Source organism: Somniosus microcephalus, chromosome 2 (genome assembly GCF_052327205.1).
Source record: "Somniosus microcephalus isolate GS21.2 chromosome 2, FLI_Smic_1.0, whole genome shotgun sequence".
In the NCBI taxonomy this organism is placed as follows: Eukaryota; Metazoa; Chordata; class Chondrichthyes; order Squaliformes; family Somniosidae; genus Somniosus; species Somniosus microcephalus.
The window spans coordinates 78,020,408-78,033,088 of NC_140988.1; the positions used below are offsets into that span (position 1 = coordinate 78,020,408).

General features: G+C 48.9%; 1 protein-coding gene across 3 annotated transcripts in view; it reads left to right on the plus strand.

The window, feature by feature from the left end:
• The window catches only part of tmem144b (transmembrane protein 144b), a 175,608-nt gene that overhangs the window by 3,923 nt on the left and 159,004 nt on the right, over positions 1 to 12,681 (plus strand). For all 3 annotated transcript variants that reach the window (XM_086010619.1, XM_086010601.1, XM_086010610.1), the window contains exon 2: positions 5,343 to 5,479. In XM_086010619.1, coding sequence (XP_085866745.1) covers positions 5,343 to 5,479 — 137 coding nt within the window. The remainder of the gene's footprint in view (positions 1 to 5,342; positions 5,480 to 12,681) is intronic.

The following is a 12,681-nucleotide window of genomic DNA, read 5'->3' on the forward strand; positions in this document are numbered from 1 at the left end:
GTACCTTTTTTAACAATGTGATAAGTGTTAATTATTGCCAATCAACTGCCACTGATAATTAACTATTACAATGTGGAGTCTCATTCCTTCAGGTATTCATTGTTGAAGATTTTAAAAATATCAAATTTAATATTTTATTTTTACTTTTGTCTATTTTTCTCTCTTCCTCCAATCTTTCTTTCTCTCGCTTCATTTCTCTTTTTGTACCTGATTTGACATTGAATTCACCCACTCTAATTTACACTTCCTTCTCACAATCCTTCAATCTGATTGGTGGAGGAGGTACACAGTTGCTTGTCCCACTCACTCGGGTCTTAGATGCTCTGTTTCCCTCACACTTTCAGGAACTTGCCACACAAAAAAACCCCAAAATGTAAACATGCAAAGGCAAGTCTAACTAACGGCAGATGCTGTTAGATGCCCTGCTACAGCATAATCTGAGCCATCATTAAAAATGAATAACTTTCTTACCTATGCACAAATGTGATTTAAAAAACTCTGCTATCTGTATCCTATACTGCACTAACTCTTCCTCATCTATCATGCATGTTCTTGCTGACCTACATTGGCTCCTGAACCTCAACACCAATTTAAAATTCTCATTGTCGTATTTAAGTCTCTATGTGGGCCTGCCCCTCCCTATCTGTTACCTCCTCCAGTCCCATGAACCTCCAACAACTCTGCATTCCTCTGACCCTTAGCACCCCCCACTCCTTTCGTCCTACCATTAATGGCCATGCCTTCGGCTGTCTCAGCCCCACAGCCTGAAATAATCCCCCCCCCCCCCCCCCCCCCCCCCAGCTTTCAGTTACCCACCCTAATATCTTCTCCTTTGGCTTGGTGTCAATTTTGTCTGATTATGCCACCTTGGAATATTCTACTATGGTGGTGTGCTACATAAATGGAAGTGGTTGCTTTCTCCACATGTCAAAATAGGTACCACTTTAGTTGTTAGATTGCTACAATACAACTCTCCTTCCTCTCCAACCCTCCCCCCGCCGCCTCCCGCCGCCAATTGTTTAGAGTGATGATAAACTCTCCAAACAAGGCCCTGAATTTACACAGGGGATTGTCCCAATCTCTTGCTTTAACCCCCAGAGAAATGGCGTAAATGTCTTTTTCCTGCTGATCATGCCATTTCTCTAGGCGTTCTGCTTTTCTCCTGCTGAAGATATGGAAATTCAGAACCATAGTGATTATCACAGGTTGTGTGCTTCAATCCAGTTACCACATTGCTCATAGTACTGAGACAGCCCACGCCAAAATCACAAACTCTATCCTGCTTGACTGTAACTATGGTGTGCCATCCCTCCTTCTCCTGCAGTATTTGATATGGCTAACCATGACATCCTTATCACCTGTACTCTGTTGTCTAACTCCATGGGACTGCTTTGTGTGGTTTTATTCCTGTCTTTCTAAATACAGCCAGTCTGTCTTCAGCAATGGGTTAGGAACATAGGGACAAGAGGAGGCCATTCAGCCCTTGAGCTTGTTCTGCCATTCAGTCAGATCATGGCCGATCTGTACCTCAACTCCATTTACTTCCATTGCTCCATATACCGTAATACCCTTACCTAACAAAAAATAACAATGGGCTACAGACTCTTAGCCAAGAATAGTTAGCTGCTACTAGAGTTGAGAAGCACGAAACTTGGGTAATCCAAAGTCGTAATTTCTATGTTGCTGTCTATTGACACTGTTCACAGACAAACCTGTTGTTTGTCAACAGTGACTACACTTCAAAAGTACTTAATTGGCTGTAAAGTACTTTGGGACATCCTGAGGTTGTGAAATGTGCTATATAAATGCAAGTCTTTTTACTTTTAGCTCCTTGGTGAGAGCAAATGAAGTAAAGTTATTTCTGATTAGGTAGAGCTTCATTGTATAGAGATGGGTGCAAAGTCCTTTGTACTTTTTTAAAATTCGTTTATGGGATCAGGGCGTCGCTGGCAAGGCCAGCATTTATTACCCATCCCTAATTGCCCTTGAGAAGGTGGTGGTGAGCCGCCGCCTTGAACCGCTGCAGTCCGTGTGGTGATGGTACTCCCACAGTGCTGTTAGGGAGGGTGTTCCAGGATTTTGACCCAGCGACGATGAAGGATCGGCGATATACATCTAAGTCAGGATGGTGTGTGACTTGGTGGGGAACTTGGAGGTGGTGGTGTTCCCATGCGTCTGCTGCCCTTGTCCTTCTCGGTGGAAGAGGTTGCGGGTTTGGGAGGTGCTGCCGAAGAAGCCTTGGCGAGTTGCTGCAGTGCATCTTGTAGATGGTGCATACTGCAGCCACGGTACGCCAGTGATGGAGGGAGTGAATGTTTAAGGTGATGGATGGGGTGTCAATCAAGCAGGCTGCTTTGCCCTGGATGGTGTTGAGCTGCTTGAGTGTTGTTGGAGCTGCATTCATCCAGGCAAGTGGAGAGTATTCCATCACACTCCTTACTTGTGCCATGTAGATGGTGGAAAGGCTTTGGGGAGTCAGGAGGTGAGACACTCACCACAGAATACCTATCCTCTGACCTGCTCTTGTTGCCACAGTATTTATGTGGCTGGTCCAGTTAAGTTTCTGGTTAATGATGACCCCCCAGGATGTTGATAGTGTGGGATTCGGCAATGGTAATGCCATTGAATGTCAAGGGGAGGTGGTTAGACTCTCGCTTGTTGGAGATAGTCATTGCCTTCCCCAGTGTTATCCTTCTATAAAGAGAAATTACAAATTTGACTTCCAGCACAATTATTTATAGAGGCATTGAATTGCAGGGAGGGAAAATGAACACATCTAATCTGTTGCATTTTGCAAGGAGGTATTTAACCTCAGCTATTTACAATCTATATTAATGACTTAGATGAAGGGACCGAGTGCAATGTATCCATGTTTGCTGATGATACAAAGCTAGGTGGGGAAGTAAGCTGTGAGGAGGACACAAAGGGCTCGAATTTCTAAGCCCCGTGGAGGCGGGTTTGGAGGCGGGAGTGGGGAGAAAATTGCAGAATCGGGGGGCACGAACCCTTCCTGCCCCCAACCTGCCTCCATGCCCATTTCCCAGGAGGCGGGTACCCGACCTGTGCTGGGAGCTGCCTCCCTGAGGCAGGAAGGGGATTAGTGCCAATTAACTGCCTGTTAACAGGTAGTTAACAGGCAGTTTTTTGGCCTAATCCCTTTTTTTTAGCCCTGAAGTGTGGGCTGCCCGATGGCTCCAAACCACGCCAAGTTAGCGAGGCGGACCGTCAGACTGAAGGACTTGGAGGGTTCGAGATGTCCAGTGTTCAGGTGAGTGATGGGTGCATGAGTGCAGAGGTAAGCGTGTTTGGTGTGCGTAAAGTGACTAAATAAGTTTTACCTACCTTTACTTACTAATGCAGGCTTCCCTCCTTCAGGTCTCGGGAGTCCTTCATCTCACTGGCACAGAAAGCAGAATGGCTGCGAGCTGTCAAAAGTTGCAGCATTTTGCTTTCTGTTCTGGAGAGATTTCTAACTGAGTCTGTGGAGAAGGACTCAAGTTAGAAGTCAGATTGTCAGTGTTTGACAGCTTCACAGAGCTGTCAAACGCTCTTGACAGATGAAATGTCAATCCCTGACATCGCCTGTAACCGGGTGTCCCTTAATTGGCCTGCTGAGCCTGCTGGGTGGGCTCAACAAGGTCAATCAAGGGAAAATCGCGTGGGTTGGCCACAAATCGATGGAGGCGGGACTACAACCTAAAAAGTGGGAGTCCTGCCTCCACCACGTCCCCATTGACAAAATCCAGCCCAAAGAGTCTGCAAAGGGATATAGACAGGTTAAGTGAGTGGGCAAGAAGGTGACAGATGGAGTTTAATGTAAGGTCAGAAAATGCTGGAAAAACTCAGCAGGCCAGGCAACATCCGTGGAGAGAAAATAGAGTCAACGTTTCGGGTGAACCCTTTGTCAAGACTGGAAAAGCACAGGAAATGAAATAGATTAAGAGGCCAGGCTGGGAGAGAACAAAAGAGAAGTGAAGAGACATTAAGAGGCATTCAAAACGAGACCAGATGGTGATAGGACTAGTGGAGACAAAAGACGGCTCTAGATTAGGTGTGAAATGCGCTGGCAGAATGGGAGACAGCTGCCATGTGGGAGAGAGAAAAATAAAGGGGGTGGGGTGGGAAAGGGCCAAAACAAAGGTGTGGATAAAAAATAAGTAAAAATGTAATGGGGGCCGAGGTTATGATCTGAAATTGTTGATCTCGATATTGAGTCCGGAAGGCTGTAAAGTGCCTAATCGGAAGATGAGGTGCTGTTCCTCGAGCTTACGCTGAGCTTCCGTGGAACAATGCAAGAGCCCGAGTACGGTGAGGTCCGAGTGGGAATGGGGTGGTGAATTAAAATGACAGGCGACCGGAAACTCGGGGTCATCCTTACGGACTGAACGGAGGTGTTCTGCAAAGCGGTCACCCAATCTGCGTTTGGTCTTCTCTCCACGGATGTTGCCTGGCCTGCTGAGTTTTTCCAGCATTTTCTGTTGTTATTTCGGATTTCCAGCATCTGCAGTATTTTGCTATCGTATAATGTAAGGTCATTCACTTTGGTAGGAAGAATAGAAAAACAGAATACAGCAAGCAATTAGGAAGGCAAATTGTATGTTGGCCTTTATTGCAAGGGGGTACAAGAGTAAGGAAGTCTTGCTGCAATTGTACAGGTTTTTGGTGAGACCACACCTGTGTACAGTTTTGGTCTCCCTACCTAAGGAACGATATACTTGCCTTAGCCGCGATGCACTGAAGGTTCACCAGATTGATTCCTGGGATGAGTGGGCTGTCCTACGAGGAGAGATTGAGTATAATGGGTCTATACTCTGGAGTTTAGAAGAATGAGAGGTGATCTCATTGAACTATATAAGATTCTGAGAGGGCTTGATAGGGTAGATGCTGAGAGATTGTTTCTCCTGACTGGAGAATCTAGAACTAGGGGGCATAGTCTCAGGATAACGGGTCGACCATTTAGGACTGAGATGAGGAGAAATTACTTCACCCAGAGGATTGTGAATCTTTGGAACTCTCTACCCCAGAGGGCTGTGGATGCTCAGTCGTTGAGTATATTCAAGGCTGAGTTCAATAGATTTTTGGACTCTAAGGGAATCAAGGGATATGGTGATCGGGTGGGAAAGTGGAGTTGAGGTCGAAGATCAGCCTGTATCTTATTGAATGGCAGAGCACGCTCAAGGGACTGTGTGGCTACTACTGCTCCTATTTCTTATGTTCTTGTATTTCATCATATCAGTGTTTGGGAGACATAAATAGTTTGTTCGCTAACATAGGTGGTGCTTTGTGACCTCCGTAAACACTTTGCACACATTAATTTTAATTAAAAAATTCTTTGGTTTCAGGAAATCATTTCCATTTTCCATGTTACACCTATCTGACAAAATGAGCAGCTGGGCATTTTGGGTAGGAGTGTATTGCATTTGTATCACCTTCGTAATACCTGCCATCAGCTGTCAAGAAGAGGGAGTTATCCATTCAGGTAGGAAGAATGAACATAACTGGCATAACTGATTTAACTGCTGTTGGAGTTTAACTATATTACAGAATTGCTTCCAATGCCAGCCCTACTGGGACATAAATAAGGCTGTGCTACTGGTTCCAGCAGCATAGAGAGCCGCCAAAATTATTTGTTTTTCTCTTTTCTTTGACAATGGCGGTGCTAGCACTGCCTCGTTTATACCAATGGTGTGTACAGACTCGCTTCCCCCCAGTTCCCCAGCAGACAACGTTGGGAAACGGTCCATGGCCAGAAACTTAAACATACGGCCATGCATTTTGTCCCAATCCAAACAGTTTTGTGCTGTGGATTTGTACCCTTCTCCCTGCTTGGAACTGGTTTGAGTATCACTAACCTAGTTTTGCTCAGGTTTCTTGAAACCAACAGAGGGGAGAGAAATTTGTCACATTTGTTTGGACTAGATTTGAACTGAAGCCTCCAAGTTGAAAGAATAATATGCTGCACCAACATTCCATCAAATGTCTACTTAATTGTGATTTTAATATTTGTTAACTATCACGACTATCAAAAATTATTGAGTATACCATCAGGTATATGCTAGAACAGTCTGAGTGCTGGATGAAATCAGTGGAGACAAGGTATGTGTTAGAACATTCTCACAGTGCTGAGTCAGTCAGTGGAAATGACTCCTGTCAGTTATGGACCAGTACATGTTTAATTTCCTCAATGGCTCACTAACCACCCGCTGACAGCGCTCACCCACACAGAGCAGGAAGAGCCCAGGTTCCATCCCCAGTCTCGTACTGAGCCACACAGAGCAGGAGGAGCCCAGGTTCCATCCCCAGTCTCGTACTGGGCCACACAGAGCAGGAGGAGCCCAGGTTCCATCCCCAGCCTCGTACTGAGCCACACAGAGCAGGAGGAGCCCAGGTTCCATCCCCAGTCTCGTACTGGGCCACACAGAGCAGGAGGAGCCCAGGTTCCATCCCCAGCCTCGTACTGGGCCACACAGAGCAGGAGGAGCCCAGGTTCCATCCCCAGCCTCGTACTGAGCCACACAGAGCAGGAGGAGCCCAGGTTCCATCCCCAGCCTCGTACTGGGCCACACAGAGCAGGAAGAGCCCAGGTTCCATCCCCAGTCTCGTACTGAGCCACACAGAGCAGGAGGAGCCCAGGTTCCACCCCCAGCCTCGTACTGGGCCACACAGAGCAGGAGGAGCCCAGGTTCCATCCCCAGCCTGGTGCTGAGCCACACAGAGCAGGAGGAGCCCAGGTTCCATCCCCAGCCTGGTACTGGGCCACACAGAGCAGGAAGAGCCCAGGTTCCATCCCCAGCCTCGTACTGAGCCACACAGAGCAGGAGGAGCCCAGGTTCCATCCCCAGCCTGGTGCTGGGCCACACAGAGCAGGAGGAGCCCAGGTTCCATCCCCAGCCTCGTACTGCGCCACACAGAGCAGGAGGAGGCCAGGTTCCATCCCCAGCCTCGTACTGAGCCACACAGAGCAGGAGGAGCCCAGTTTCCATCCCCAGTCTGGTGCTGGGCCACACAGAGCAGGAGGAGCCCAGGTTCCATCCCCAGCCTCGTACTGAGCCACACAGAGCAGGAGGAGCCCAGGTTCCATCCCCAGCCTCGTACTGGGCCACACAGAGCAGGAGGAGCCCAGGTTCCACCCCCAGCCTCGTACTGAGCCACACAGAGCAGGAGGAGCCCAGGTTCCATTCCCAGCCTGGTGCTGGGCCACACAGAGCAGGAGGAGCCCAGGTTCCATCCCCAGCCTCGTACTGAGTCACACAGAGCAGGAGGAGCCCAGGTTCCATCCCCAGCCTGGTACTGAGTCACACAGAGCAGGAGGAGCCCAGGTACCATCCCCAGCCTCGTACTGAGCCACACAGAGCAGGAGGAGCCCAGGTTCCATCCCCAGCCTCGTACTGAGCCACACAGAGCAGGAGGAGCCCAGGTTCCATCCCCAGCCTTGTACTGGGCCACACACAGCAGGAGGAGCCCAGGTTCCATCCCCAGTCTCGTACTGGGCCACACAGAGCAGGAGGAGCCCAGGTTCCATCCCCAGCCTCGTACTGAGTCACACAGAGCAGGAGGAGCCCAGGTTCCATCCCCAGCCTGGTACTGAGTCACACAGAGCAGGAGGAGCCCAGGTACCATCCCCAGCCTCGTACTGAGCCACACAGAGCAGGAGGAGCCCAGGTTCCATCCCCAGCCTCGTACTGAGTCACACAGAGCAGGAGGAGCCCAGGTTCCATCCCCAGCCTGGTACTGAGTCACACAGAGCAGGAGGAGCCCAGGTACCATCCCCAGCCTCGTACTGAGCCACACAGAGCAGGAGGAGCCCAGGTTCCATCCCCAGCCTGGTGCCGGGCCACATGGGGTGTGAGAGGCCCAGGCTGCATCCCCGACATGGTGCTGGGCCACACGGGGTGGGAGAGGCCCAGGTTCCATACCCAGCCTGGTGCTGGGCCACACGGGGTGGGAGAGGCCCAGGTTCCATCCCCAGCCTGGTGGTGGGCCACACGGGGTGGGAGGAGCCCAGGTTCCATCCCCAGCCTGGTGGTGGGCCACACAAAGCAGGAAGGGCCCAGGCTCCATCCCCAGCCTGGTGCTGGTCCAAAAAGCAGACTGCTTGGCCAGTGTCTTCTACTTCTGTGATCGCGTCCTCCCTCCCACACACGGCCCTGGTATTGGGGGCAGTATATTAGCACGGATTTAGGATTGGTTAACGGACAGAAAACAGAGAGAATAAATGGGTCATTTTTAGGATGACAGGGTGCAATTAGTGGAGTGCCGCAAGCTTGGACCTCAGCTATTTACGATCTATAACAATGACTTAGATAAGGGGACCGAGGGTAATGTATCCAAGTTTGCTGACGATACAAAGCTAGTTGGGAAAGTAAGTGGTGAGGAGGACGTAAAGAGGCTGGAAAGGCATATAGACCGGTTAAGTGATTGGGCAAGAAGTTGACAGAGGAGTATAATGCAGGGAAGTGTGTAATTACCCACTTTGGTGGGAAGAATAGAAATGCAAAATATATTTTAAAAGGTGAGAGACTAGTAAATGTTGGGATTCAGAGGGATTTGGGTGTCCTTGTACATGAATCACAGAAAGTTAATATGCAGATACAGCAAGCAATTAGGAAGGCAAATGATATTTTAGTCTTTATTGCAAGGGGGTTGGAGAATAAGAGTAAGGAAGTATTGCTGCAATTATATCTCTTAGGCAGTCCCTCGGAACCGAGGATGACTTGCTTCCACATTAAAAATGAGTTCTCAGGTGACTGATGAGTCCAATGCGGGACCAACAGTCCCTGTCACAGGTGGGGCAGACGGTGGTTGAAGGGGCGGGTGGGTGGGGTGCTTGCGCTCCTTGCGCTGCCTGCGCTTGGCTTCCGCTTGCTCCCGGCGAAGAGACTCGAGGTGTTCGGCGCCTTCCCGGATGCTTCTCCTCCACTTTGTGCGGTCTTGGGCCAGGGATTCCCAGGTGTCAGTGGGGATGTTACACTTTTTCAAGGAGGCTTTCAGGGTGTCCTTGAAGCATTTCCTCTGCCCACCTAGGGCTCTCTTGCCGTGCCGGAGCTCCGAGTAGAGCGATTGTTTTGGGAGTCTCGTATCGGGCATGCGAACAATGTGACCGGTCCATCGGAGCTGATTGAGCATGGTCAAAGCTTCGATGCTGGGGATGTTGGCCTGAGCAAGAACACTGACGTTGGTGCGCCTATCTTGCCAACGGATTTGCAGGACCTTGCGGAGGCAGCGTTGATGGTACCTCTCCAGTGCTTTGAGGTGTCTGCTGTACATGGTCCATGTCTCTGAGGCATACAGCAGGGCGGGTATCACTGCTGCTCTGTAGACCATGAGCTTAGTCCCGGGTTTGAGGTCCTGGTCTTCAAACACTCTCTTCCTCAGGCGACCAAAGGCTGCACTGGCACACTGAAGGCGGTGTTGGACTTCGTCGTCAACATCTGCCCTTGTTGACAGTAGGCTCCCGATGTATGGAAAGTGGTCCACGTTGTCCAAGGCCTTGTCGTGGATTTTGATAATTGGGGGGCAGTACTGTGTGGTGGGGGCAGGTTGGTAGAAGACTTTTGTCTTACGGATGTTTAGCGTAAGGCTTATGCCCTCGTACGCTTTGGTGAAGGTGTTGACGATGGTTTGGAGTTCGACCTCCGAATTGACGTACGAACCGGGGTCAATCTGTGTCACCGCACCAACGCTCTTCTCGATCTTCCTTGCTGCAATGCTCTATCTCACCCTCAGTAAGCTCCCCACTGGAGTGGAGCTAATTTACAGAACAAACGGGAAACTGTTCAACCTCCGTCGCCTCCAGTCCAGATCCAAGGAAATTATAATGGGGAATAAGGAAATGGCAGAGACTTTAAACAAGTATTTTGTATCTGTCTTCACAGTAGAAGACACAAAAAGCATACCAAAAATAGTGGAGAACCAAAGCGCTAATGAGAGTGAGGAATTTAAAGTAATAAAGATCAGTAGAGAAAAAGTACTTGAGAAACTACTGGGACTAAAATCCGACAAATCCCCTGGAACTGATGGCCTACATCCTAGAGTTCTAAAAGGGGTGGCTGCAGAGGTAGTGGATGCATTTGTTGTGATCTTCTAAAATTCCCTAGATTCTAGAACAGTCCCGGCGGATTGGAAGGTAGCCAACGTAACCCCACTATTCAAGAAAGGAGGGAAGAGAGAAAACAGGGAACTACAGGCCAGTTACCTGACATCAGTTGTCAGGAAAATGCTGGAATCCATTATTAAGGAAGCGGTAACAGGGCACTTAGAAACTCATAATACGATTAGGCAGTCAACATGGTTTTATGAAAGGGAAATTGTATTCAACAAATTTATTAGAGTTTTTTGAAGATGTAACTAGCAGGGTAGATAAAGGGGAGCCAGTGGATGTAGTATACTTGGATTTCCAAAAGGCATTCGCTAAGGTGTCACATAAAAGGTTGTTATGCGAGACAAGGGCTCTTGGGGTTGGGGGTAATATATTAGCATGGATAGCGGATTAGTTAACAGACAGGAAATAGAGAGTAGTGATAAACGGGTCATTTTCAGTTTTGTAGGCTGTAACTAGTGGGGTGCTGCAAGAATCAGTGCTTGGCCTACAGCTACTTACACTTTATATTAATGACTTAGATGAGGGGACTGAGTGTAATGTATCCAAGTTTGCTGATGATGCAAAGCTAGCGCGATTTTCCCTACCTCAGCGGGTCCGTGGCGGGTCATGGCCCCGCTCCGAGTCTCCATCTCGGCCTCCGACATGACTTTCCCTTATTGGGCTTTTTAAGCCCGCTCAGCGAGATTCCCGGCCAATTGAAGGAAGCAGATTTGATGACGCGTCATCAGCCGGTTTCCTTAAAGGGACCATGCGCAAATTGATTTTGACATTTGTGCTGTCAGTGTTTTACAGTATTGACGTGCTGCAAACACTGACAAGCACTGCACAGAGATGCACGGCTGCACCTAGGCATTCTAATGACCCCCTCCATATGCTTATGGAGGGAGTCACAGCATGCAGGGAGGTCCTCTTCCCTTGGGTGGAAGAGTCCTCCCCAGGAGACCAATGCAACCTGGTTGCACATTGCACAGGAGGTCACAAGCAGGAATGTCGTCAGTAGGACCAGGCTGCAGTGGCGCAAACCTTTCAATGATCTCAGTAGATGACGAAATATTAGTACAAAGCCACACTCAACCTCATCCTGCTGTGCGACTCATCATATCCCCATCACGCTGTCTTCCCTACCCTACCCCTGCACATCCTTACTCACACCAACTTACCTTGCACCTCCACCTATCCCTCTCTATCTACATTATCACTTCCCCATCTCACTAGCCACCGCTCACACTCACCCTCATCCTAGTCCAATCATACCAACTAACAACGTACATTGGTAGGCACTTGTGTGTTTTAGCCAATGTTCATGTGAGGTTTCTGTTAATGTGCTATCAAATATTGAAATCTTTATTTTCAACAGTTTGCTTTCTTGGACAGATTTGTGTGCACCTTTGGAAGTGGCTTAGTGAGTTGCAGTGAATGATGAGACATAACGGCACCCCTCGCTATGCTGATGAGTGTGAAAGGAACGGCTTGGGCATTGTAGGGATGCTTTATGTTGTTGGTGTGGGGTGGTGCCAACCTGGCGCATCATGTGGCAGCCAGGGTGTGCAGCATCAAGTGAAGTAAATGTGGCCATGGTGAGGCCATCCCTGGCGTCCCAGGCAGCAATGTGGTCGGTTGCTGATGCCCCCTGTCCTGTGCAGCATTGGGTGATTGCGGAGAAGGTTGGTGTTGTTGCTGGTGATGCTTGTGTTGGGGCTGATCATGGTCAGATTCTGAGGACCAAGGTGAGAGAGTATACAGCACACCCATGCTGATGGAATAGATGGCAAGTGAAGTACAGATGACAGAAGCGATCTGTCAACGGTGGGAGAGGTATTGAGGTCAGACTGGATGGAGACGTGTGTAAAGACTTGCAGCATTCTGAATCTGTAGTGGAAATGCAGTTTAGAGAAGCTAGTGGTTAAGGGAACATTTCTCAATCAGCTGGGAACTTTGACTTGACATCTGAAGCTGTCAACTCATCAACTGATTCAATGGTCACTGACCTCCTGCCTCAGCTTCACAGATGAGGTCTAGGCACAGCGGGAAACTGGTGGGTGATCTGTCAAATTCAAAAAGCTGGGGAAAAAGCATTGTTAAATGGCTGTAAATAAGTCACTAATGATTTAAATTGGGTTCCCCATCGCTGCCTGTCGGGTCTGCTCAGCGCTGGCAGACCCGACATCGGGAAATACAGGTGTGCGCGTTTTGACAGCGGGTTCCCGACCCGCTGTCAATCATTTAAAATTGCATAGCTGTCCCGCCACCCATCCTGTCTGCTGAGCGCTGGCAAAATCGTAGCCAGCCAAAGTGCTTGCAAAGGGATATAGGCAGGTTAAGTAAGTTGGTAATAAGGTGGCAGATGGAGTATAATGTGGGGAAATGTGAGGTTATTCACTTTGGTAGGAAGAATAGAAAAACAGAATATTTTTTAAATGCTGAGAAACTATTAAATGTTGGTGTTCAGAGAGATTTGGGTGTCCTCGTACAGGAAACACAGAAAGTTAGCAGGCAGGTACAGCAAACAGTTAGGAAGGCAAATGGCATGTTGGCCTTTATTGCTAGCTAGGGGGAAGTACAAGAATAAGGAAGCCTTG